Source organism: Solanum verrucosum, unplaced genomic scaffold, assembly GCF_900185275.1.
Source record: "Solanum verrucosum unplaced genomic scaffold, falcon-dt-bn FXZP01000268.1, whole genome shotgun sequence".
NCBI classification, from domain to species: Eukaryota; Viridiplantae; Streptophyta; class Magnoliopsida; order Solanales; family Solanaceae; genus Solanum; species Solanum verrucosum.
In genome coordinates, this window is record NW_026019957.1 from 3,553,284 (window position 1) to 3,580,698 (window position 27,415).

Genomic DNA, 27,415 nt, shown 5'->3' on the forward strand with positions numbered 1-27,415 from the left:
TGTAGCAAGGAAAGCTAGAAACATTGTGTTGAAACCAATTATGGGTGATCATGTGGAGGAGTTTAAAAGAATTTTAGATTATAGAGATGAGCTCTTAAAGACTAATCCAGGCAGCACATGTGTGGTGAGACTTAGTGAAGAAACTTTTGAAGGTGACAGAAAAATGTTTCAATCATTTTACATATGCTTTGATGCTTTAAAGAAGGCATTCAAAGCTGGAGCTAGAAGATGTATATGATTTGATGGTTGCTTCTTGAAAGGTGTTTCTAGAGGTTAATTACTTATGGCTGTTTGTAAGGATGGGAACAACCAAAGGCTACCACTAGCATGGGCAGTTGTTGAGGTTGAAAACACATTTACTTGGAAATGGTTTATCAAGCTTGTAAGACATGATCTTGAGCTAGGAGATGGAACAGAATTGACAGCCATTACTGATATGCAGAAGGTATTTTTGTTTTCTTTTTTATTTATTCATTTATTTTCTTTTTAATTTATTCATTAAGTTAGATCTCATGTTATTCTAAATGTTGTTGTTTAAAGGGTCTTGACAAAGCTATTCAAGATCTTCTGCCAAATGCAGAACAAAGAATGTGTGCAAGACATGTTCTAGCCAACTGGTCTAAGAATTGGAAAGGCATTGAAAGAAGAAATTGTTTTTGGAGATGTGCCAAATCTACATATGAACAAGAATTGAAAAGAAATTTGGATCATATGGAGAAGTTAGGCACTGGAATATGTGATGACTTATTGTGGTACAATATAGAGAGGTGGTCTAAATTATACTTTAAGTTTTTTAGCTGTTGTGATAGTGTTGACAACAACATGGCTGAAAGCTTTAATTCATGGATTTTGGGGCCAAGACACAAAACTATCATCACAATGCTTGAAGAAATAAGGATCAAAGTGATGAGAAGAATAGGACAATTGAGGGAGTTCTGTGATACTTGGATAACAAACATATCTCCAATGGCCCTAAAGGTATTGACAGAGAACACAACAAAGTCAATGAAGTGTAACATTGAATGGAATGGTGAATATGGTTTTGAGGTTAAAAACAGCTGGGATAACACATTTGTTGTGAATCTAGGCAATCAAACATGTACTTGTAGATCTTGGATGCTAAGAGGTATACCTTGTTGTCATGTTATAGCTGCACTTCATTTTAGAAAATTGGAGCCCATTAACTATGTTGCACATTGGTATAGCAAGGAGACTTATCTCAAGGTATATAGTCACTACATTCAACCAGTTACTAACATGAAAATGTGGCCACAGTCGGCCAACTCTTCTGTTATTCCACCTGTTATAAAAACACTACCACGAAGGCCTAGAAAGTGTAGGAGAAAGGAGCAGAATGAAAACAAAACAGGAAAATTGTCCAAGAGAGGTGTTGAGATGACATGCAGTCTTTGTCATGCAAAGGGTCATAATAAGAGGGGTTGTCATTTGAATAATCAAAGCTAATGCAGGCAGAGGAAGAGGAATGGGGAAAGGATGTGAGCCTAGTTCAACAAGGTCAAGTGTTGGTTCTTCTAGAGCACCAACTGAATCACAATCAAGCACAAAGAGAGGAAGAGGTCGACCAAGAGGTTCTACAAAACAGGTAATGTTTATAGTAATTCATTTAGTTGTTAATTTACATCTTAATCAGTCTAATATTTTTGTTGATCAACTTATGTTATAGGCTAATGCTACTGGAAGGGGAAGAGGAACTGCAACTGGTAATGGAACAGGGATTGGTGTTGCTGCTGATAGTTCTGGTGCCACTGGAAGGGGAAGAGGAACTGGAACTGGTTTAGCTGGAAGGGGAAGAAGAACTAGTGTAGTTGCTACTGCTACTGATGTTCCTGGTGCTACTGGAAGAGGGAAGAGGCCAAGAATGGTTGGAATGGGGATACTACATACACAGAGTGGTTTTACAATCCACAATGTAAGTTGTCTTAATTATTTACACATTTTTTAATTTTAACTTATGAAGCATCTAAGACAACATCTTTTTGTGAATCTAGCCTGGAATGCCTATGAACTCTTCAGTAGTGACTGGAAATCTTGGGCATCATAAACCAAGATCAGGCTTAAAATGGAAAGGAAAGGCTGCTGTAACTCAACAAGGTCTTCAAGAGATGAGAGAAAACAAAAGAATGAGAACAAGGTCCAATGTTGCTGAAGTTTGATATGGAGACTGCTTTAGTTTGATATTTTAGTTGTTTTTGGAACAATTATGCAGCTGTGACTGCATTAGTTTGATCTGTTTGTTTTTGAAACAATTATGTTGCAATTGTGACTGCATAGTTTGATCTATGTTTGTTTTTGAAATAATTATGCAGTTGTGACTGCATTAGTTTGATATTTTAGTTGTCTCTTTTTGAAACAATTATGCAGCCAGTTTTGCATTACTTTTATGTGTACAATTATGCAATTGTGACTGCAATTTAGCGAATGCAGTTGTAAATAAAACACAAACAAATACACAAACCACCAAATTACATTAAGAGAATAAGAAAACTCATTACAAAAGAGTTTTGCACCTAATTGGTTACAACATAAACAGTGCTACACTACACCAACATTGGATCTCACTACATCAACAACTTAAGGTAACTTCATTGAACATTTCTTCATATTTATCACCCAGAACCAATAGCTTATAGCTATAACCATAACGCAACAACAAGCTACAACAAGAAAGAGCACATTCTGCCATGTTCTTCTCCATTTATTCTGCATCACTTTCATCTTCTCAACCTCTTCTTGCAACATTTTCAAGTTCATACCTAGACCATCATCATCTTGTTTGAAATCTCCCGGCTTGTCAACTTCTTCAGTAACCTCAATCAATTCAAATGCAGTGGCTGAGGTTTGAGAGGATTCTACTATATTCTCAAGCTCACCCAATTTCTGTATTAGTTTAGGAATCACAAATTTCGACCTCGAATCAATATTTTCTTTATCCTTCCAACACCAAAAGTTGCAAGATCTAGGACTCTTCAATAATGAAAAAGGATGAAGGAATTAGTGGTTAATCAAATTCTTAATCGGCTAAAAAAATTTAAACAAAAATGATCTTTACCCCATAATAAGGACATGACCAATATCTTCTTCCGGGGTTATTTGAAGTCCAAGATGTTTTCAAACGCACCACAAGTCCATGATTACAATAAACTTTTTTCTTCGTAGTATAATCATCTTCTTCCATACAATGATTTGTCAAATTAATTGATTGCATTGTGTGCAACAATTTTGTGCAAGAATTAACGAGAATCTAGAAAAAACAGAAAATAAGAAAAAGGGAGGAAAGAAAAATCAAAATAATAGATGAAGAAGAGTAGGTTTGAATCTTACATTTTGAAGAACACTTCCTTCAAAGATTCAACTTTTAGGTTTGAATCTTACATTTTGAAGAACAATTCCTTTAAACATTCAACTTTTAGGTTTGAAGAGCTAAGATTTGAGAAAAATAATGAATTAAGTCGCCATTTTTTGGATGATTAGGTTGGTGAGGGAGAAGAGGTATTTAGGGTTCTTCAAAAGTGAAGATTGTTCTTCAAATGGGTAATGGGTCGGATATTAGGGGTAAATTTAATTTTTTAAAAATGTTAAAAGATGACTAACGCGCCGTTCTAAGCTGTAACAACACGCGCAACTGGGTTGGTGTTCGGAGGGTTGAAAATAATTCACATAAAAGATGTTAAGGGGGGTATATAAACACCCGTGTAGTTTAAGTACTAAAGTAAGTTTTCGTGCCAAGTTCAGGGGGGGTTTTATGTATTTTCTCATTATTTTTCTTAAAAAATCTAACTTAAAGAAATCTGGTCAAAACGAATATATATATATATATATATATATATATATATATATATTCTACTTAATTTAGTCTTATTGTTTAGAAAATACAATTAATCTGGTGAATAGGATTTCTTACTAAATTTATTTTATTTTATATTTTTTCTTTCCTCTTGTCCAAAAATCATAAATTATTTTTTAAAAAGTAAATAAATGAAAAACAATCTAAAAAGGCCTTTCAGAGATCATTTTGCCCTAGTCAGAGATTTGTTGATAAATTAGCATAACAATATTGCTAAGTTATTAAATTATTTTCCTAAAACATAATCTACTAACATTATTTAAAATTTTAAATTCTAATCAAATATATAAAACAAGATGAGTAAATAAATTTGAACAGAAGTGTCAAGTTGTCAACTATAGGTGAGTAAATAAATTGTGTATCTGCCTTTCATAAGCATGGATTTCGAACTAGCTAGGCACCTCAGCTTGGATATATAAAAAGTGTCTGTATTTCGGTTGAAAAATAAAATGAATTAATAAATATTTAAAGTGAGGCGTGTATGTCTCATTTTCTCTAAAGAGATTCAAGTCCATTAAGCTATAATCTTCACTAATATTTCACCTGTAACATTCTTGACTTGTCTCGTCCAAAATCGCGTAACTAAACAAACTCTAGACAAGATGTTGAGTCGAAAGTTCCCTAAAAAAAATATTTTCATTCAACATAAAATTATTACTCTCTTTTATTGTGAACTAGATTCACCATACGTATATTGCATATGTATTAAAGCTTAGTCTTGAGATTCATATAACCTGAATTGTATCCATACTATATTTGTCATATAATCAGGATTCACCATACGCATATAGGTGGTAGGGTAGGGTGGGTGGTACCGCTCTGCGGCCAATCTTCATAATCGTGCATGGACTGGGCTTAAAGCGTGTGAAACTCATCACTACCTCGTAAGGTTGCACGTGTATTAAGCACCATGTCTTCAAAATCTAAGTGAATAGTTATAACTAATGATTTCGGTTCACCCAATATAAGTTTGTAAATAATACTCCATTATATCTGGATAGTTTGCTGCTGTAGTGATTTTTTCTTTTTGTTGTTGGATGGTAATTGTAATACGTCGTTTTATAGTTTCTTATTGGTTTGAAGGAGAATTTCTTGCCGAAGATTAAAATAATTTGTAAGTAACTAATTGAGCTTGAATAAATATTTTTGACTCGTATTTACACTGAATCATGAAATATAGATTTCGCAAAGAGATCATCCGGAAGCCGTATAATAAAAAAAAAATCATTATCTAACACACAAAAAACTGAAAAAATCGCTTAATTCCTAAAAAATCACTCCTAAATTCCCCAAATAGACTCTAAAAATGATTATAATGTACCACTGCTGCCCCAACTCCCTCTCAAGGGTTCCGTAAAGGATTCACAAAGAATTCATCTTGAAGTTGTATCACCACAATATTCATGGGCTAACAAACACGAAAAACTTAGAAAATCACCTAATTCTTGTAATTGACCTCTAAATGTCCAAAATAGACTCTGAAAATGGTGAGACTATATGTACTACTCCCCCAACTTCCTACGGAGAGTTCCACAAATGTTTCGCAAAGAAATCGCCTAGAGGCCGCATAGCCAAAATATTAATGGGCTAACACACGAAAAACTAAGAAAATCGCCTAATTTATGTAAATTGGCCCTTGGATGTCCAATATGGACTATGAAAATGGTGAAACTATACTTATTGCTCGCCCAACTCATTACGGAGGGTTCCGTAGAGGTTTCACAAGGAAATCGTTCAGAAGTCATATCACCAAAATATTCATGGGATAACACACACGAAAAACTAAGAAAATTGCCTAGTTCTTGTAAATTGACCCTTAAATGCCCAAAATGAACTCTAAAAATGGTAAGACTTTACGTACTTCTTCCCCAACTCCCCATGGAGGGTCTGTAACAATTTTGCAAAGAATTCATCTGGAAGTCGTATCACCAAAAAAATTCATGGGCAAACACAAAAAGAAAACCTGGGAAAATAGCTTAATTCCTTTACATTGGCCTTCTTTGAAGATTATGGAGTTGGATTAAAATCATGCGAGACAAGTCGTGTTTTTCTCCTCCCTGGAGGGTTTTCACGTTAACTCTTGTGTTCCTTATTTTATGTATATTACTTTTTGCATTGTTCTTATTGAATCAAGGGACCTGGTCCATTGAATGCTGGTGGATGCATATATTTCATCAAAAAAGGAATTGGCGAACGAAAAGTTACTACTTACTCTGTTCATATTCACTATTTTAGATTTCACGTTCCTTAAGAAACTGTGCAAGTTTACCATTACATCCGTATTTAATATTCTCTTGAAGTCAAGTTTTCAATAAATTAACATAAATTAATTTATTTTGATTAATTAATTGACCAATGAACATGAATTAATCATGTAATTTTTTTATATTTGTCAACTTCATACTTTCAAGACTAATTGTTCTCAAATATAATAGAAAAAATAGTGTCATTTAATATTAAATGAAGCCCATCCACGGGTGATTTGAACCAAGAAAAAAATAAAATAATATTACTTATGCATTGGTTTTGTGAAATGACTACTATTAAGGATATATCTATTTTTAGTAAGGATGATATATGATGAATAGAAACGGAGAGGATTATCTATTTTTAATAAGGATGATATATAAATAGGAACGGAGGAATACTATTAACTTAGTTTTTAAAACTTTAATCTTCCTAACGTATTCAATAAAGTTTGTTCACTAAACCTCATGATCACCTTTGCATGCAACAACAAAAATAACGTAGTCACTTCAAAGCTTTTCCGTAGAGACTTGAGAGATAGATAGTTGTCACTTCAGCATGCCTGTTCTTTTACGATGTTCTTGTACTAACAAAGACAATGAGAGTTGTATTTATTTTGTCATTTTGCTTTAATAAATTAATAGTTTATACACGTGACAATCAAGTTTTGGGGGTATATTATGAGATTGACTAAGTATTCTGCACTTATGTTATTGATAGTTTATTTTCTACATTTCTATCGTATTTTGGATTAGATTGACTTGTCTTGGTGGAATAAGACGAGTGTCATCACATCCATTTTTGGATCATGACACTAGCAATTTAGGGTTCTAAAATTATTTTCCAATCTTAACAATTTTTCAACCGTAATCATTTAAAAAACATACTTGTTTCTAAAACATATATATCAGGTCTTCTTTCCACAAAAAAGACTCCTGATTTCATTAAATTCTACTTATTCATTCATGCACAATAGGGATCATATATTGCTGAATTAATCTTATCATATGATAAATTATGAATTATTTCATTAAAAAATTGTAATTGCACTTTGTTCAATTTCAAAGATATTCTTTTAGACATTATTTAACTCCTCACGTTAGGATTCAGATGTTAATCAATCAAATTAAATTATCAATAATTTAATTAATTTATTATTTATTTAAATTTTTGCATGAATTTCATCAACCAATTATTACTTCACCAGTGTATATTATATCATCAAATTTCTCGAGTATATTGACCCATAAAAGAATATCACATCTTAATAAATTAAAATAAGAAATAATATACACAACTAATAATAATTTTATCAAGATTAAAAGTATAAATATATCTTGTGAACTTATAAAGAATTTAATTTATTTAATCGGTATAAGGACTTGTCTCTATCTGGTCTATTCAATACATACAAAATGTGTTCGTACAAAAAATTACAACTATATTGCTCCAATAATCAAAATAAATTATATTTAATCCTATAGTATAATCATATAGCGATTGTTTGTCCTACTTATGTCTTAGATTGTATACATAAATTTTATACTTATAAAAGCTATTAACTTAATCTTCTGTGTATAAATAAACTCTATAAATATTTATGATGAATTTATAAAAAATTGTTACGTTTTTTTAAGCTGTTGTAGATATTATTTCACCTAATTAATGATTCTTATAAGTGCAAGGACATGCATTTTGTACATTTCAAACCAAAACCCCGTTGGCATAATCAACATCGAAGGCATTTAAAACTTGTATTTTGCTCAAGATGAGGTGTCCACAGTTCATAATATAATCCATGTTAAAGGCTAGCTAGCATATATAAAAAAAACGCAAAGTATAAATGTCGATATATTTATGTATAAGATTTTATTTAACAGGCATAAATAAAAAGAGCGATTCAAAAATAGTTAATACTCCTTTTTTATTTTAGTAGACAGATAGATTTGAAGATACTTAGCACCTTCTATTAATGGCAATATCTTTACGCATGTGTGACAGGTGAATAGATAGGAAAAGATGAATACAGAGAGGCCGAACTGGTTGCTAGAGAATTGGAACTTCAAAACGAAACTTCACACCTCTAGAGCCACTATAGGAAAAGTTGATAAATATTATTATGAACCATTCTCCGGGGAAAAATTTTCCTTCAAAGAATGAGGTGCTTTATTGACAATTCTGACAGTGGATCTAGAAGTGTGAATTTTCGTTTGAAAGTTTCAAATCTCTGAAAAGTAGCTCAGTCTCTCTACATTCATCTTGCCGATCTATTCACCTATTGCTTCCTTCATTTGGGTTTACCCTAGTTTTACTTAGAAGGTCCTATTTATTGCTAGCCAAGTATCATCTGAATTAAAGAAAATCTGGTCAATGCAATTAATTTTCTTTACATTATTAAGTTAATAAATATTTTACTTGATTTATTCTTATGGTCTAGAAAATAAAATGAATCTGGTCAATTTCTTACTAAAAAATCATTTTTTTTATAATTTTCCTTTTCTTTCTTCTAGAAACATAGATTATTTTCCTAAAAAAATCTAATTTAAAGATATCTGGTCAATACAATTTATTTTATTTCTCTTATTCAATATATATATATATATATATATATATAGTTAATTTAGTCTTATTGTTTAGAAAATACAATTAATTTGGTCACTTTGAATAGGATTTCTTACTAAATTTATTTTATTTTATATTTTTTCTTTTCTCTTCTCCAAAAATCATAAATTATTTTTTTAAAAGTAGATAAATGAAAAACAATCTAAAAGGGCCTTCAGAGATCATTTTGCCCTAGTCAGAGATTTGTAGACGCTTGATGAATTAGCATAACAATATTACTAAATTATGAAATTATTTTCCTAAAAAATAAATCTACAAACTGTATTTAAAATTTTAAATTCTAATGAAATATATAAAACAAGATGAGTAAATAAATTTGAACAGAAGTGTCAAGCTGTCAACTATGTGAGTAAATAAATTGTATATCTGCCTCTTATAAGCATGGGTTTCGAACTAGCTAGGCACCTCAATTTGGATATATAAAAAGTGTTTGCTGAAAACATCATAAATTTCGGTTGAAAAATAAAAAGAATTAATAAATATTTAAATTGAGGCGTGTATATCTCATTTTCTCTAAAGAGATTCAAGTCCATTAAGTTGTAATTTTCACTAATATTTCAGTAGTAACATTCTTGACTTGTCTCGTCCAAGATAAATATCGCATAGCTAAACAAACTCTAAACAAGATGTTGAGTCGAAAGTTCCCTCAAAACAAAATTCATTTAACATAAAATTATTACTCTCTTTTATTGTGAACTAGATTCACCATCTCGTCACAATCCTTGGTGTTGACTTAGACATCATTATAAATTTATAATGGATGTATTGCCATTTTTTTATTTCTTAAATTGGGGGTTGGGACAAGGGAAATAGGAAAGGGGATTACAAGAATCAAACTCTCCTTAAAAAATAATAATCAGATAATCAACTAATTGAGAACTTCCAAATGTATTTGACATATCATCATAGTTGTATCCCTTAAAATTAAAGAGTGACTAGTCAAATGTACAAAGGATTAGTGCATCAAATTAGGTTTCTTATAAACCATATTACATTCTTTTTATTTTTTATTTTTGTATAATTTGATATTCAAAATATATTGAAAATAATCACAAAGAAGTATGAACCGTTTAGTGTATTTAAGTGTACATCAACAACAAAGGACCCATTAATGACATATTAGACAAAGACTCACTATACTTGATAATATTAAAAGGTACTTAAGGAAACTTCTGTGATATGATGAGCCATTAAAAAGATAATTAATCTTTACTTTGCAATTGGTAAAACATAAAAGAAAATTCTACCAAGTTGTATTTCAACCTTTGTCATTTCACTTTTTTCAACAATGTTAACATCAAGAATCTTTTCAAGTATTGCAAGTTCTACAAGAAACCTAGTCACACAACAAAGCAGGTTTTACATTTCATTAGAAAGTATCTATCATTAAGGTAGAGTGGTAAGTACTAAGTGGTTTCAGGTTTGAGTCCCGAGGATTGAATATTGAATAGCTTTTGATAGAGAATATTTTACCACATGCATCTGAATTAGTTAGATTCTAAAGTCGATACTAGATACCAATTAAAAAATTAAAGATGGAGCTTAATCTATCATTATCGTTATGAAAAGCTATATAATTTTCTACTACTTAATAATCATATCAAAGTAATACATTGTTGTTATTGCAAAGTCCTATTCTTATGATCACTAGGGAGATTGTGATTTGTGAGCACCATTCAATGAATACAACTCAACAACGAAATTTTGATTCCTTTTTTATTGGTAAAGAAAAATAACAAAGGAAAATTTAAACTTTAAGTATTATGAGTTCAATTTTTAAGATTTTTAGCATTGAATTTATTACTTTTCCGTTTAAAAAAGAACGACCCTTTCCTTTTTTGACAACACTTCAATTTCAGTTTTTCAAGCGGCTTGTTTAAGACTACAAGATTAAAAGATATTTTAGTACATTTGACATAAATTTAATTTATGACCACAAGGTTAATAAGTTCTCTTTAATTTTTTAAACCCCGTGTCAAATCAAATTACGTCATTCTTTTTTAACAAGGAAAGTATATTTTTAAAGCTATAAATTTATATCTAGTATTTATTGAAATCTAATTTTTTTTACATATAAATCTATGCATTTGTGTTGGAATTACTGGATTCAAATGAACCGACACCATTAGATCCACCGCCCAAAATAACTAACCTTCCATTACAGATATTTTATGAACACTCTAGTTCATTTAACACTTGTCATTCTTATTACTTTTTCAATATATAAGTAAGAATCATGTCATTATTAAGAATAAAAGGTGAAGTTTAGTAATTTTGGTATGAAGAATAATATTTTCCTAAAAAAAAGGGGTTGCTTATTTATATTTTATAAGTGTAGGTGTGAAAGTATTATTCTAAGAACATTTATATATAATTTCGGTGAAAATAATGGGGGATGAAGTGTTGAGATAGGCAAGAGACAATCAATATGGAAAATCACTTATTGATTTTGTTTTTCCTTCTCTCTCAAGGAATTTATTTTCATAAGACGACAATGAACATGGAAAATCGCTCATCTGATAGAGGTGGAGTGATGCATTTGAATATTAAGAGAGAAGGAAATAAGTTTTTGTAATTAATTTAAATAATAGGAATTCTTATAGATTATGTTATTTAAATCATGCAATTACATAATTTTCATATAGTCATATATAGTGTCACGCAAATTGAAACAAATATATAAAAAATATTTGTTAGGATTTGGCTTCTTATATGAAAGTCATTAATTTAGTAACTTTCATTACTTGTTTCCTAAAAAATTGGACTTGATTTTTGGCTTTGACCAATTAAATTTTTTGACTGTTGAAATTAGAAAAGAGGGAGAGAAAAGTAAGAGGAATATTTATGCATATCGAAAAGTCACGCAGAACTAGTTGTAAGAAAAAAATATTATATATTTAAATAAATTATTTATGCATATTGAATAATTTTTTTAATATAATTATGTAATCTAAGATAAAGTTATTGGATAATGTCTAATTCATAATTTATATAGTAGCTCCACCTTTGATCGGAACAAGAACGAATGTAGTCGAGGACAGAGTTTAAAGGGGTTGAACAATAACATATCTATTGCTATTTTACAAGTAGAGTTTAGAGTAGGTGATATCTGCGCACACCCTCTTTTTTTTTTAAGATAGAAAAATATTTTTTGATAGCTCTTCAAATCAAGTATATTTGAATATGAAATATGTGTTACAAGTTATTAGAATTCCATATTTGTCTATGAAGAGATGATCTAAATATATATGTTAGTATATCTATATATAATAAATTAATTTCTTTTGTGTAATACTGAAATTATTAAACTAATAGATATGATGAAGTCATAACTTTAACATTAGTATAGTAGGTTTAATGTTAGAGATTTTATATCTTTGAATCCGCTTTTATCATTAATTACTCTATATTTGAAAGACACATAAACATGAAAATTAAATAGTTGAAAATTCTTCTTAGTATCGACACTGGTTAAAGTTAACCCCAAGTCCCTAACCTTTGTAGGTGAATTTATTATTAAAAGAACAATAGAAATAATTGATCGTCAACCAAAATAAATATCCAATAAATATATATATTTCGTAAGATGTTATGTAGGTAAACTTATTATTAAAAGAACAATTGAAATAAATGATCGTCAACCAAAATAATATCCAATAAATATATATTTCGTAAGGTATTTTATATATATATATATATATATATATATATAATAATTATTATTATTAGAGTATAATATATTTATTTTTAGTCAAGTCTCCCTCTCTCTCTCTCTCTAAAATTCAAGTCATGTCCAACTAATCAAAGATTTCCATTAAAAGGCTTCTTTTTGTCAAGATGGGAGACAAATTGAAATAACTAACCGTCTACCAAAATAATATCCAACAAATATATATATTTTGATATATTAATATATAATATACATATAATATATATATATTTGTAATATTATATTTGTTTTTAGTCAAGTCTTCCGGTCTCTATATAAAAAACTTAAGTCATGTCCAACTAAACAAAGATTCAAAGGTTTCTTTTTGTGAAGATGAGAAAGAAAACAGGAAAATTCATTATTTTCTCATCAATTTCCTTCTCTTTTTACTTGCTATGTTTAGTTATATTTTTCTCCATGAAAATGGCTATGGCACAAAACAAATCATCAATAGTTTCCATAAATGTAGGAGTTGTGTTGGACATGGATGAATGGTTTGGAAAAATGGGTTTGAGTTGTATATCTATGGCTTTATCGGACTTTTATAGCATTGATGGCTCTAATTATAAGACTAGGTTGGTTCTCCATACTCGTGACTCGAAGAAAGATGTTGTTGGTGCTGCTGCAGCAGGTACGTATATATGTATTGATAATATGAAAAAAAAAATTGTTACCTTGCAGTAAATTGTGACACTATTTTTCATATCATCGTTTATATAAAAAGTTATCTATTATTGTCGATCAATTTAACCTAATAGTAATAAAATTCACCATAGTGAACTAAAGATAAACTCAAATATCAATTATGATTTTATCATCCATGACCCTAAATCGCTCTTTTTCTTTTGGAAATACTATAAATATCAAAAAGAATATGAGTTACATTAATATTTAAGAAGAATGTTATCTATAAATGTCTAAAAGTGGAATCACATAAATTTGGTTGTATATATATGTTTGCATACGTGTGTAAAGTTGTGATAATATCAAAACTATTAATGTTAATCATGACGAAACTAGAAATTTTGGTAAAATTTTATATATCTTTAAAAAGTTATTCCTGATTTCACTGTAAAAAAATTGTGAATTACATGGAGATTTTCCTGGGGATTAGTATGAAAATTCGTAGAAAACTTATTTTCCTGCAAAGTTTCATACTAATCCCCAGGAAAATCCCATGTAATTCACACTTTTCTTGTAGTGTCTGTATACACAATGTTATTGTCTCTATGCACAATATTACTTTTTGACAAATAATATTCGAGTGACCACTCTTGGATCAATTTTAGCTATGCCGCTGATGTTAATAGATGGGGTCATGACTCGATCCGTTCAAAACTGATTAGGTTAATTAAGATGAGTCAAATTGTGGTTCAAAGTAAAACTAAAATGTGACGTATCCTAAATAATTAAACTCATTTTCTATATATATAAGTGTTTAACCATGCATGTTTTGTGTGTCACCTTGCTAATATTGTACATAAATATATTTCATTTTTGGTAACTTGATACTTAAAAGCACTTTTTTGAAAATATTCTAAATACGAAAAAACAAATGAAAGCACGTTTCAAATAATATGGTCAAAAACAAATCGTTATTCATATTGAACTTTTTTTTAAAAGTAATTTATTTTTAGAACAAATTAATTTAAACAACTTATAGCCAAATATATATGCTCTCACTCAATAATAATCTCCTCCAATTTTTTTTATTTTTTTTAAAAAACATGTGAAATTTTTTAACAGTTCTAACGGCTTGTCATGATATATACTATAAAGTCACATCATGATTTTAGTTAAATAAGTCACATCATGATTTTATAATTAGATATTCTGTTAATCTTATTCAAGTGATAGATTGGTACGTATGATTGAATTAAATAGCTAAAGTCTTTTTATGTTGACTTTCTGACTTTTTCAACCAAAACTTAAAGAATTTAGTGGTGGTTTGAATAGCACTGAATATAATATAAAGATAATATCTAATATTGCTAATGACATAATTTTAAAAATAGTATGGAATAAGGTGTATATTTAATATATATCGTAAATTGAAACACTATCAAATAAGAGACCAAATAATACTAAATTTGATATATATATATATAATTTTATTTTTCTTCTTCTAATTCCTCCTGCCAAACAATCCCCTAGAATACATACTATTTTTTTTTGTCCCAATTTATATGACATACTTTTTTTATTCAGTTAAAAAATGATACATTTATATATTTAATAACAATTTAGCTTTAAAATGTATATTTTATCCTTAATAAAATGATTTATCCATACTATCATATGTGACTTATTTTCAACCACAAATTTTAAAATATTTTTTCTTTCTTAAACTCAAAATCAAATAAAATTACATCACATAAATTAAGATAGATTAAGATAGATGAGTAATACAAAATATTTTATGATAGGAGAATATAAAATATCATGATAGAGTGGTACCACACATATTTGCTGTTAGTCCATTTGACCTGTTCAAACTTATAGTAACTTAAATAACAAGTTATTAACAGTTGTGATTAATATAGTTTATTAGGTTGACATAACCTTTTATTAATATATAATTGAAAATTTACATAATTAAGTATGGGTGCATGCTTTGTAAACATATGGCACTGACTCAACTGACTTGTATTCTAATCTCGATTTCTTCTTCAATGATATAGAAAATTTTAGATTAGGTAAATTAAAAAATTTAACATATCAACAGCCCATAATATATTATTATAAAAAATAAAGGAAGTATGAGATATAGTTTACAATTTTCTATTTGTTAAAAAAGAAAGGAAGCTGGGACATCAATGTCCCAAAAGTATGACTGAAGGTATCTGCATATCATTTACGATAGTTCATCGGTATATTTGTTCTTTTTCTCTATATAAAATATGCATAATTTTTCTCATAATTAATTCATGTATTAATAATACATGCATAATTCTAGTAGACTATCAAACAATTTTAACTACTTTCATTTACCCCAATATAACTTGATTAATCAGAGGATCAATAGTGTTCTGACTTATTTTCTGCGATTGTGAATTATGCAGCATATATTGTGATCAAACGTCTGCAGTCATTTACATGATCTTGTTTGTATGGTTGTTATCCGCTGTATTGTATTGTTCGTTCATACAATATTTATTTCAATAGTTACTTAAACTTTATTATAATAGATCATTTAAATTCATTGTTAGGTTACCACGAAAAATACTATTTTTGTATAAGGATCAATTTAATGTGATCACGTCGTTTAAATTGATTGTATGCAGCACTTGACCTATTGAAGAATGTTGAAGTGGAAGCCATAATAGGTCCAATTTCATCAATGCAAGCAGATTTCCTCATCAATTTAGGCCAAAAATCACAAGTTCCAATCATCTCCTTCTCTGCAACGAGTCCATCAATTTCATCATTCCGCAATCAAATTTTTGTTCGTACAACTCATAACGATTCATCTCAAGTAAAACCTATCAGTTCAATAATCCAATCATTCGGATGGCGACAAATCGTACCAATTTACATCGACAATCAATTCGGAGAAGGAATAATCCCTTTTTTAGCAGACGCATTGGAAGAAATCAACACTCGTATACCTTATCGAAGTGTAATTTCTGAATTCGCCACTTTAGATCAGATCAAATCTGAGCTATTGAAATTGATGAATATGCAGACTAGGGTTTTTATTGTGCATATGCCGATTTCACTCGGATCGAAGCTTTTTGCAATGGCGAAGGAAATTGGTATGATGAGTGAAGGTTTTGTTTGGATTATTACAGATGCAATGGCGAATCAACTGAATTCGATGGATGCTTCGGTTATTGAATCTATGGAAGGTGTTATTGGGGTGAAACCTTATGTACCGAAGAGTAAAAAAGTTGAGGATTTTACTCAGAGATGGAAGATCAAGTTTCGAGAAGAAAATCCGAGGATTGTTGATGTGGAATTGGATGTGTATGGATTATGGGCTTATGATTCTGCTACTGCATTAGCCATGGCCGTGGAGAAATCGAGAATCAGTGGCGCCTTTTTTCGTAAACCAAATGTTTCAGGTAAGAGTGGCATATGGACAGATTGGGTTAAATTTTGAGTATAATATATAAACATGATCCTTAACTCGGCTAGCGGACAACTATGTCCTCCAATTTTGACTGTGCACAAAATACAAATAGACACTTAAACTTGTATAAAATTGAACAAGTAGACACACGTGTCTTACATGACATAGGACGCAACGTAGGACACAAAATTGTCATGTATGATGAATAATGTGTTTATTTGTTCAATTTTATACAAGTTTAAACGTCTACTTGAGTACACTCAAAGTTAAAAGGTCATAGTTACCAGTTGGAGCCAAGTTAGGGGTCATGTTTATGTATTATGCTTTTTTCTTAACAAAATAAATTTTGTCTCGCAAAAGCTTAGTCAAATACACCACGAGTCATGTTTAATTATAACTGATTATTTGATATATTTTGACCCAATTCAATCCGACCAAATCACACTTAGCGTGAATCGGATCATATGAACCTTTAATCAATTTTGAACCCATTTTAACGTTAAAATTTAAGCATAATACATAGATATGCTCTTTAACTTGGACTCAAATCATATTTATGCCCTCCAATTTTGAATGTACACAACTAGACACTTAAACTTGTAAAGTTGAACAAATAGACACACATGTCCTATGCGACATCCTACGTGACAATTTGTGTCCTACATGTATTATGCCACATATGATTCATGTGCTTACTTGTAAAACTTTATACAAGTTTAAGTGTCTACTTGTGCACACCCAAAGATGGAGGGCATAAATGCAAAGTAAGTCGAAGTTAAAAGGGCACATTTATATATTATGCCTTTGATAAACTTGATCAAGTCAACAAATAGGCTGTAATGCAACCAGTTTAAACTTGAGCAGATTCGGTTGGTGGGCTATGTTGCTCGGACTCTTAAAAAATGTCACAAAATACATGTTAGCTCCTTCAAAAGTAGTGCATTTTTTAAGGATCCAACATGAGTGCGGCAACATTTTTTGACACCTCTAAAATTTTCAGGAAATGCAACAGATCTTGAAGCTTTTGGAGTTTCGAGGGATGGTCCAAAGCTTCTTAAAGCTATACTAAACACTACTTTCAAAGGCCTTAGCGGAAACTTTCAACTTGTGGATGGACAATTGCAATCTCCACCTTATCAGATCATCAATGTTGTTGGTAATGGTGCTAAAGAAATTGGATTTTGGACAAGAGAAAATGGCATTGTTAGAAAACTGAATTCTAGACGCGGATATTCTGTTTCTAAGGAGAATTTTGGATCCATTATATGGCCTGGTGACACTACTTCTGTTCCTAAAGGTTGGGTGATACCAACAAATGGGAAGAAACTGAAAATTGGAGTTCCGGTGAAGGATGGTTTCACCGAGTTTGTGAAAGTTACAAGAGATCTTACAACTAACACAACGACAGTTACTGGATACTGCATCGATGTTTTTGATGCAGTGATGGAAGCATTACCATATTATGTTCCTTATGAATATGTTCCTTTTGCTGCTCCTGATGGAAAGAGTGCAGGAGATTATAATGAACTGGTTTATCAAGTATTTCTTGGGGTAAATTTCTCTGACTCCTCTACTATCGACTTTTAAGTTATATATACTGATAATGCGAAGAGATCTTATAGGGAAATATATATTGCACTTGTATACTTTGATGATTCTTACATGCTACAAAGATTAACCGATGAACAGAACTTTGATGTTGTTGTAGGGGACACTACCATTGTCTTGAATAGGTCACAATTTGTAGACTTTACATTACCATACACGGAATCTGGAGTTACGATGATGGTGCCAATCAAAGATGATAATAGAGATAATACATGGGTATTCTTGAAGCCATTGACTTGGGAGCTCTGGCTAACAAGCTTCTGTTCTTTTGTTTTCATTGGCTTCGTTATTTGGCTACTCGAACATAGAGTAAATGAAGACTTCAGAGGACCTTTTTGGCATCAAGTTGGCATGATCTTTTGGTTCTCCTTCTCAACTATGGTCTTTGCACAGAGTAATTTCCCTTTCCTCCTCTTGAATTAGTATCAATGTTATCAAAGGCGCGCTTAAGCCCTGAAGCGAGGCTCAAAATGTGTTGAGCGCTCTGCCTTGTGCACTTCAGTGTCACTTTTCTTTGCCAATCAAGAGACGACACTAAACAATTGATATTTCACATTATCATAAAAAAAAATTGTCATTCATGCTTATAATCATTAGTCTTTCACTAAACGCATATTCATTTGTATATTTTTGCTCCCTTTGCGCCTTTTGTCATTAAACCCCACACTATATTTGTGCTTTGCGCTTAAAGCCCCACACACCTTAGAACTTTTTGCTTTTGATATTACTTATTAGCACTTCCCATTTTGCCTTTAATGACAATGTTCTCATAGACATAAGAAATGTCATGGTATGTTTAGAAGACCATAAGTTGTCACTTTTGGTATGTACCAAAAGTCTTTCTTTCTTAAACTTCATGTCCAGTCAAATATAACCATTTAAAACGATACAGAGGGAGTATACACATACACTCACACACACATACACACACTCTTCAATTTGAATTACCTTTTGTTCTTATGTATAATATATGCTTTAGATTTCTAGCCTGAAATTTCTTCATTTTGATTCTTGATATCGACAGAGGAGAGGATCGTAAGCAATTTGGCGAGGTTTGTATTGATCATCTGGTTCCTAGTGGTACTCATATTGACTTCAAGCTATACAGCAAGTCTTACATCAATGTTAACAGTTGAAAAACTCCAGCCAACTGTTAAAGATGTAAAAGAACTTCTGAAGAGCAAGGACTATGTGGGCTACCAACCGGGTTCTTTTGTAGTAGGACTATTACGAAAAATGAACTTTGATGAGGACAGGCTTAAGGCATATAAGACTCCAGAGGAATGCGTTGATTTACTCGCTAAAGGAAGTTCAAATGGTGGTATTGCTGCTGTTTTCGATGAGATTCCTTATGTGAAGCTTTTCCTTGCAAATTATTGTTTGAAATTTACCACGATTGGACCTACGTATAAGACTGATGGCTTTGGATTTGTAAGTAACTCTTCCTTTACTTGATATTCTTTCTGGTATAGTACTCCACATATATATATATATCTATGTACGATGTTGAAAATGTTGGATTCAGTTGAACATCTTAGCTTTATACTCTATTACCTCACCTTTTTCGATCAAGAAAGTTCCTTCCACTAACAGTAATATTATGAATTATATTCAGGCCTTCCCGATAGGATCTCCTCTAGTACCTGATGTTTCGAGAGCAGTGTTGAATGTGACAGAAGGTGAAAAGATGGTACAAATAGAGAGAGCATGGTTTGGTGAATCTACATGTTCCGATTCTAGTACATCACTCTCCTCCAACAGTCTTGGCCTAGATAGCTTCTGGGGACTCTTTGTCATGGCTGTAATTGCTGCAGTTTTGGCTCTCGTCATCTTTCTAACAAAATTCATACATGAGCATTGGCACATCATAAGACGATCTAATCTTTCACTGCGCGAAAGAAGCAGAATCTTGGCCAGGAAGTTTGACACAAAGGACTATAGTTGTCATACTTTCAAGAAAAGTGAACTAAGAGATGTACTAGCAGATTCAACACATGATTTAGATTGTTCGCGGAGTCCTCATGGTAACTTGTCATCGTTACCTTCTCCACGAACTATTGGACCACCAAGTCCAAGCAATTCTAGTCATACAGAGCAGATGTTACATTTTCCAGGGGAGGAAGGAGATTCACCTTCGCGTGGCGAGAATGAAGCAGTTAATGGTCAAGTAGAAATGGTTTAAGATGTTTTTTTAGTATTAGTAAGCCTCGAACTTCACTCTTCCTTAGTATTGAATCATCCCCTTACCTATAGATAGCTCCACCCCTGTATTTATGTATATATGTGCTATCCTTCACATTGTATAAAGGATGCAAGTGTTTGATTTTAAAATATACAGAATGTATGTGTGATTGTTCATATTACATGAGTGTTTAGAGTAAATTTACCCTATTTTGCATTTGTGAAGTCTGATCACTTAAGGGACATTCGAAAAATTGGAACTCTTTCAATGACAACAGGTAGTTTAAGTTCAATGTCAGTCGGATTTCTAAGCACTAGTCTTTCCTTCTCACCTGCTAACTCATAGAAAGAAATAGAATTAACACATGGTGAGCAAAAAGTCTTTTCTAGGATCTTGATATGAACTCAAAAAAAGCATTTACCCGTCGCCATGGATTTTAAAGTTATTAACATTGGCATTGAGGGTATCTTAGTCATTTTCATGGATTTTCGTGCATTTTTTTTAATTAATAGAATTGTTTTGTGTAGTCATGGACTCATGGTGCTTACCATTGTTACTTTTTACTGCGCGATGCCATTTTCAGGGGCGGAGCTAGAAGTCAAGGTACTGGTTTGGCTGAACTCGGGAGTTTTAGTTCAAATTCAATATTTTTGTTAAGAAACTCACTAAATATGTATACAAATTAAATTCAGAACCAAGTCACTAACACTTTATATCGCTATCCTATAATTTAGAATCCATAAAGTTCAAATTCTAGCTCCATCTTTGTGCCTTTTTATTGTGAAATGTTCATGAACATCAATATTATTGTCATTGTCAAGCTAACGTTGGATGTTGTTTCGATCATATATAGGTGACAATAATTAGTACATAATAAACTCACCAAATATTTTATGTCACGCTGAAATAAATCATTTAGTATAATCAACTCTCTTTATGGTTATTGCCCTTACCTCAACGTTCGATTAAAATAGTTTAATTGTTACGTTTTTTTGGTTTTTTGGAGAGATTATTTCACCTAATTAATGATTCTAATAATTGCATGGACATGAATATTGTACATTTTAGACCAACGTCATGTTGGCATAATCAACATCGAAGGGATTTAAAAAGTTAGAGTTTGTTCAAGATCAGGTGTCTAGTTCATAATACTCGTTAACGGCTAACATATATAAAATAGGGCAAATACAAGTGTCAATTGATTTATGTATAATATTTTATTTAACAAGCATAAATAAAAATTGACAATATAATAAAAAGAGCGACTGAAAAATAAAGAAAGTTAGTACGCCTTTTTTACTTTAGTAGACATAGTTTTGAAGATACTTAGCACCTTCTATTAATGGCAATATCTTTATGCATGTGCGACATGTGAGTAGATAAGCAAAGATATGAAAGTAGAGAGGCCGAACTGGTAGTCAGAGAATTGGAACTTCAAAATGAAACTTCGCACCTCTGGAGCCACTATAGGAAATATTGATCAATATTATTATGAACCATTCTCCAAGGAAAAAATTTCCTTCAAAGAATGTGGTGCTTTATTTATAATTCTGTGGCTCTAGAAGTGTGAATAAATCCTATTTCGGTAAGACTTGATCTGAATCGTAGTTCAGATTCAAGTTGGTTTAGTGAGGACGGGGATTGACTAGAATCGTAGAAAGAAGTTGGGGCGAAAGATCCAAGTGCAAGCATTGAGTCAAACTGATTCAGGTATAGCAAGATAGTTCTTGTCTCCTTCTTTTCATTTCAAAGTTTCAATTTTCTGAAAAACAGCTCAGCCTCTCTACATTCACCTTGCCGATCTATTCACCTCTTGCTTCCTTCATTTGGGTTTACCCATTTACTTAGAAGGTCCTATTTATAGCTAGCCAAGTATCATCTGAATTAAAGAAATTTGATCAATACAATTAATTTTCTTTCCATTATTAAGTAAATATATATATTCTACTTAATTTATTCTTATTGTCTAGAAAATACAATGAATCTAGTCAATTTCTTACTAAAAATATTTTTATTTTATAATTTTCCTTTTCTTTCTTCTAGAAAACATAGATTATTTTTCTATCTAGATTAAAGAAATCTAGTCAATGCAATTTATTTTATTTCTCTTATTAAGTGTGTGTATATATATAGGATTTCTACTTAATTTAGTCTAATTGTTTAGAAAATACAATTAATCTGATCACTTTGAATAGGATTTCTTACTAAATTTATTTTATTTTATAATTTTTCTTTTCTCTTCTCCAAAAATCATAAATTATTTTTTTAAAAGTTAATAAATGAAAAACAATCTAAAAGGGCATCAAAGATCATTTTGCCCTAATCAAAGATTTGTAGATGCTTGATGAATTAGCATAACAATATTGGTAAGTTATTAAATTATGTTCCTAAAAAATAAATCTAAAGACTGTATTTGAAAATTTTAAATTATAATCAAATATATAAAACAAGATGAGTAAATACATTTGAACAGACGTGTCAAGTTGAGAGATAGACAATTGTCACTTCAGCATGCCTTCTTGTTCTTTATTATGTTCTTGTTCTATTCTAGTAACAAAGACAATGAAACTTGTATTTATTTTTTCATTCTACTGTAATATATTAGACATTAGTGGCTTGTATACGTGACAACCAAGTTTTGGGGTAATTATGAGATTGACTAAGTATTCCGCACTTATCTTATAGATAGTTTATTTTCCACATTTCTATCATATGTTTGGATTAGGTTGACTTGTCTTGATGGAATAAGACGAGTGTCATCACATCCATTTTTGGATCATGACACCGACCCTTTAGAACAACTAATACTCTCATCACCCTATCAACGAAATGTTTTGATATTCCAATCGTAAACAATTTTTCAACCGTAATCATTTCAAAAACATAATTGTTTCTAAAACATGTATATATCAGGTCTTCTTTCCATAAAAAAGACTCCTGGTTTCATTAAATTCTACTTATTTATTCATGCACAATAGGGATCACATAATTAAGTAACGTTACTCTTCATTATGACATTAATTCGTTTCTTGCTGAATTAATCTTAATTAATTATGAATTATTTCATTATTTATTAAAAAAATTGCATGAATTATTTTATGAGTTAGATGTAAAATTCACATGCAGAGTTTACCATGAAAAGTTTTAAGATTTTATAAAGATGTATCATCAATCTAATAAATTAAAATAAGAAATAATATACACAACTAATAATAATTTTATCAAGATTAAAAGTATAAATATATCTGGTGAACTTATAAAGAATTTATTTTATTTAATCGGTATAAAGACGTGTGTCTATCTGGTCTATTAAATACATACAAATTAAACTGTGCTAGTACAAAAAGTTACAACTATATTGCTCTAGTAATCAAAATAAATTATATTTAATCTTATAGTATAATCATATAGTGATGGTTTTTCCTACATATGTCTTAGATTGTATACATAAATTTTATACTTATAAAAACTATTAACTTAATCTTCCGTATATAAATAAACTCTATATAATAGATCATCTATTATATAAGTAAATGATATACAACAGATACATGATTCATTAGATTTTTTTTATTAAAACTAAATGAACAACAAGTCATGATAAATAGTAATGTCATTGTCAAGCTAATGTCGAATGTTGTTTTGATCATCAGATAAATTAAATTCACCATATATCTAATCACGTTGAGATAAATCATTATGTATAATCATCTTATACGTTATTGTGTTTACCTAAATGCTCGATGAAAATAATTGAATTGTTACGTTTTTTTAGCAAGGACACGCATTTTATACATTTCAAACCAAAATCATGTTGGCATAATCAACATCCAAGGTATTTATAACTTATATTTTGCTCAAGATGAGGTGTCTAGTTCATAATATAATCCATGTTAAAGGCTAGCTAGCATATATAAAAAATAAAAAAAAAGCGCAAGTACAAATGTCAATATATTTATGTATAAGATTTTACTTAACAGGCATAAATAAAAAGAGCAATTCAAAAATAAAGAAAGTTAGTACTCCTTTTTTACTTTAGTAGACAGATGGTTTTGAAGATACTTAGCATCTTCTATTAATGAAAATATCTTTACGCTTGTGTGACACGTGAATAGATAGGCAAAGATGAATACGGGGGGCCGAACTGGTTGCTAGAGAATTGAAACTTTAAAACGAAACTTCGCACCTCTGGAGCCACTATAGGAAAAATTGATAAATATTATTATGAACCATTCTCTGGGGAAAAAATTTCCTTCAAAGAATGAGATGCTTTATCAACAATTCCGACAGTGGCTCTAGAAGTGTGAATTTTCGTTTCAAAGTTTCAATTCTCGGAAAAGCAGTCAGCCTCTCTATATTCATCTTGCCGATCTATTCACCTATCACTTCCTTCATTTGGGTTTACCCTATTTTTACTTAGAAGGTCCTATTTATAGCTAGCCAAGTATCATCTGAATTAAAGAAAATCTGGTCAATACAATTAATTTTCTTTCCATTATTAAGTAAATAAATATTTTACTTAATTTATTCTTATGGTCTAGAAAATAAAATAAATCTGGTCAATTTCTTACTAAAAAATCTTTTTATTTAATAATTTTCCTTTTCTTTCTTCTAGAAACATAGATTATTTTTCTTAAAAAATCTAACTTAAAGAAATCTGGTCAAAACGAATATATATATATATATATTCTACTTAATTTAGTCTTATTGTTTAGAAAATACAATTAATCTGGTGAATAGGATTTCTTACTAAATTTATTTTATTTTATATTTTTTCTTTCCTCTTGTCCAAAAATCATATATTTTTTAAAAAGTAAATAAATGAAAAACAATCTAAAAAGGCCTTTCAGAGATCATTTTGCCCTAGTCAGAGATTTGTTGATAAATTAGCATAACAATATTGCTAAGTTATTAAATTATTTTCCTAAAACATAATCTACTAACAATATTTAAAATTTTAAATTCTAATCAAATATATAAAACAAGATGAGTAAATAAATTTGAACAGAAGTGTCAAGTTGTCAACTATAGGTGAGTAAATAAATTGTGTATCTGCCTTTCATAAGCATGGATTTCGAACTAGCTAGGCACCTCAACTTGGATATATAAAAAGTGTCTGTATTTTGGTTGAAAAATAAAATGAATTAATAAATATTTAAATTGAGGCATGTATGTCTCATTTTCTCTAAAGAGATTCAAGTCCACTAAGCTATAATCTTCACTAATATTTCACCAGTAACATTCTTGACTTGTCTTGTCCAAGATCGCGTAACTAAACAAACTCTAGACAAGATGTTGAGTCGAAAGTTCCCTAAAAAAAATATTTTCATTCAACATAAAACTATTACTCTCTTTTATTGTGAACTAGAGTCACCATACGTATATTGCACGTGTATTAAAGCTTAGTCTTGAGATTCATATAACCTGAATTGTATCCATACTATATTTGTCATATAATCGGGATTCACCATACGCATATAGGTGGTAGGGTAGGGTGGGTGGTACCGCTCTGCGGCCAATCTTCATAATCGCGCATGGACCGGGCTTAAAGTGCGTGAAACTCATGACTACCTCGTAAGGTTGCACGTGTATTAAGCACCATGTCTTCAAAATCCAAGTGAATAGTTATAACTAATGATTTCGGTTCACCCAATATAAGTTTGTAAATAATACTCCATTATATTTGGATAGTTTGCTGCCTTAGTGATTTTTTCTTTTTGTTGTTGGATGGTAATTGTAATACGTCGTTTTATAGTTTCTTATTGGTTTGAAGGAGAATTTCTTGCCGAAGATTAAAATATTTTGTAAGTAACTAATTGAGCTTGAATAAATATTTTTGACTCGTATTTACACTGAATCATGAAATATAGATTTCGCAAAGAGATCATCCGGAAGCTGTATAATATTTAAAAAAAAATCATTATCTAACACACAAAAAACTAAAAAAATCGCTTAATTCCTAAGAAATCACTCCTAAATTCCCCAAATAGACTCTAAAAATGATTATAATGTACCACTGCTCCCCCAACTCCCTCTCGAGGGTTCCGTAAAGGATACACAAAGAATTCATCTTGAAGTTGTATCACCACAATATTCATGGGCTAACAAACACGAAAAACTTAGAAAATCACCTAATTCTTGTAATTGACCTCTAAATGTCCAAAATAGACTCTGAAAATGGTGAGACTATATGCACTACTCCCCCAACTTCCTACGGAGAGTTCCACAAATGTTTCGCAAAGAAATCGCCTAGAGGCCGCATGGCCAAAATATTAATGGGCTAACACACAAAAAACTAAGAAAATCGCCTAATTTATGTAAATTGGCCCCTGAATGTCCAATATGGACTATGAAAATGGTGAAACTATACTTATTGCTCGCCTAACTCATTACGGAGGGTTCCGTAAAGGTTTCACAAGGAAATCGTTCAGAAGTCATATCACCAAAATATTCATGGGATAACACACACGAAAAACTAAGAAAATTGCCTAGTTCTTGTAAATTGACCCTTAAATGCCCAAAATGAACTCTAAAAATGGTAAGACTTTACGTACTTCTTCCCCAACTCCCCATGGAGGGTCTGTAACAATTTTGCAAAGAATTCATCTGGAAGTCGTATCACCAAAAAAATTCATGGGCAAACACAAAAAGAAAACCTGGGAAAATAGCTTAATTCCTTTACATTGGCCTTCTTTGAAGATTATGGAGTTGGATTAAAATCATGCGAGACAAGTCGTGTTTTTCTCCTCCCTGGAGGGTTTTCACGTTAACTCTTGTGTTCCTTATTTTATGTATATTACTTTTTGCATTGTTCTTATTGAATCAAGGGACCTGGTCCATTGAATGCTGGTGGATGCATATATTTCATCAAAAAAGGAATTGGCGAACGAAAAGTTACTACTTACTCTGTTCATATTCACTATTTTAGATTTCACGTTCCTTAAGAAACTATGCAAGTTTACCATTACATCCGTATTTAATATTCTCTTGAAGTCAAGTTTTGAATAAATTAACATAAATTAATTTATTTTGATTAATTAATTGACCAATGAACATGAATTAATCATGTAATTTTTTTATATTTGTCAACTTCATACTTTCAAGACTAAT

The 27,415-nt window shown here is 30.7% G+C and overlaps 3 protein-coding genes and 1 pseudogene across 3 annotated transcripts in view; all 4 read left to right on the forward strand.

Moving 5' to 3' along the window:
• LOC125814442 (anaphase-promoting complex subunit 13) overlaps positions 1 to 27,415 on the forward strand; it is a 171,865-nt gene that overhangs the window by 50,774 nt on the left and 93,676 nt on the right. The window lies entirely within an intron of this gene.
• Positions 284 to 1,464, forward strand: LOC125814364 (uncharacterized). The gene is made up of 2 exons (XM_049493823.1): positions 284 to 445; positions 541 to 1,464. The coding sequence occupies exons 1-2, from the start codon at positions 284 to 286 to the stop codon at positions 1,462 to 1,464; spliced, it is 1,086 nt and encodes a 361-aa protein (XP_049349780.1).
• LOC125814365 (uncharacterized) lies at positions 1,464 to 2,174 on the forward strand (annotated as a pseudogene).
• On the forward strand, positions 12,867 to 20,305 carry LOC125814367 (glutamate receptor 2.8-like). The gene is made up of 6 exons (XM_049493824.1): positions 12,867 to 13,074; positions 15,728 to 16,507; positions 17,516 to 18,066; positions 18,205 to 18,517; positions 19,148 to 19,554; positions 19,739 to 20,305. Exons 1-6 carry the CDS (start codon positions 12,867 to 12,869, stop codon positions 20,303 to 20,305), a joined length of 2,826 nt encoding a protein of 941 aa, XP_049349781.1.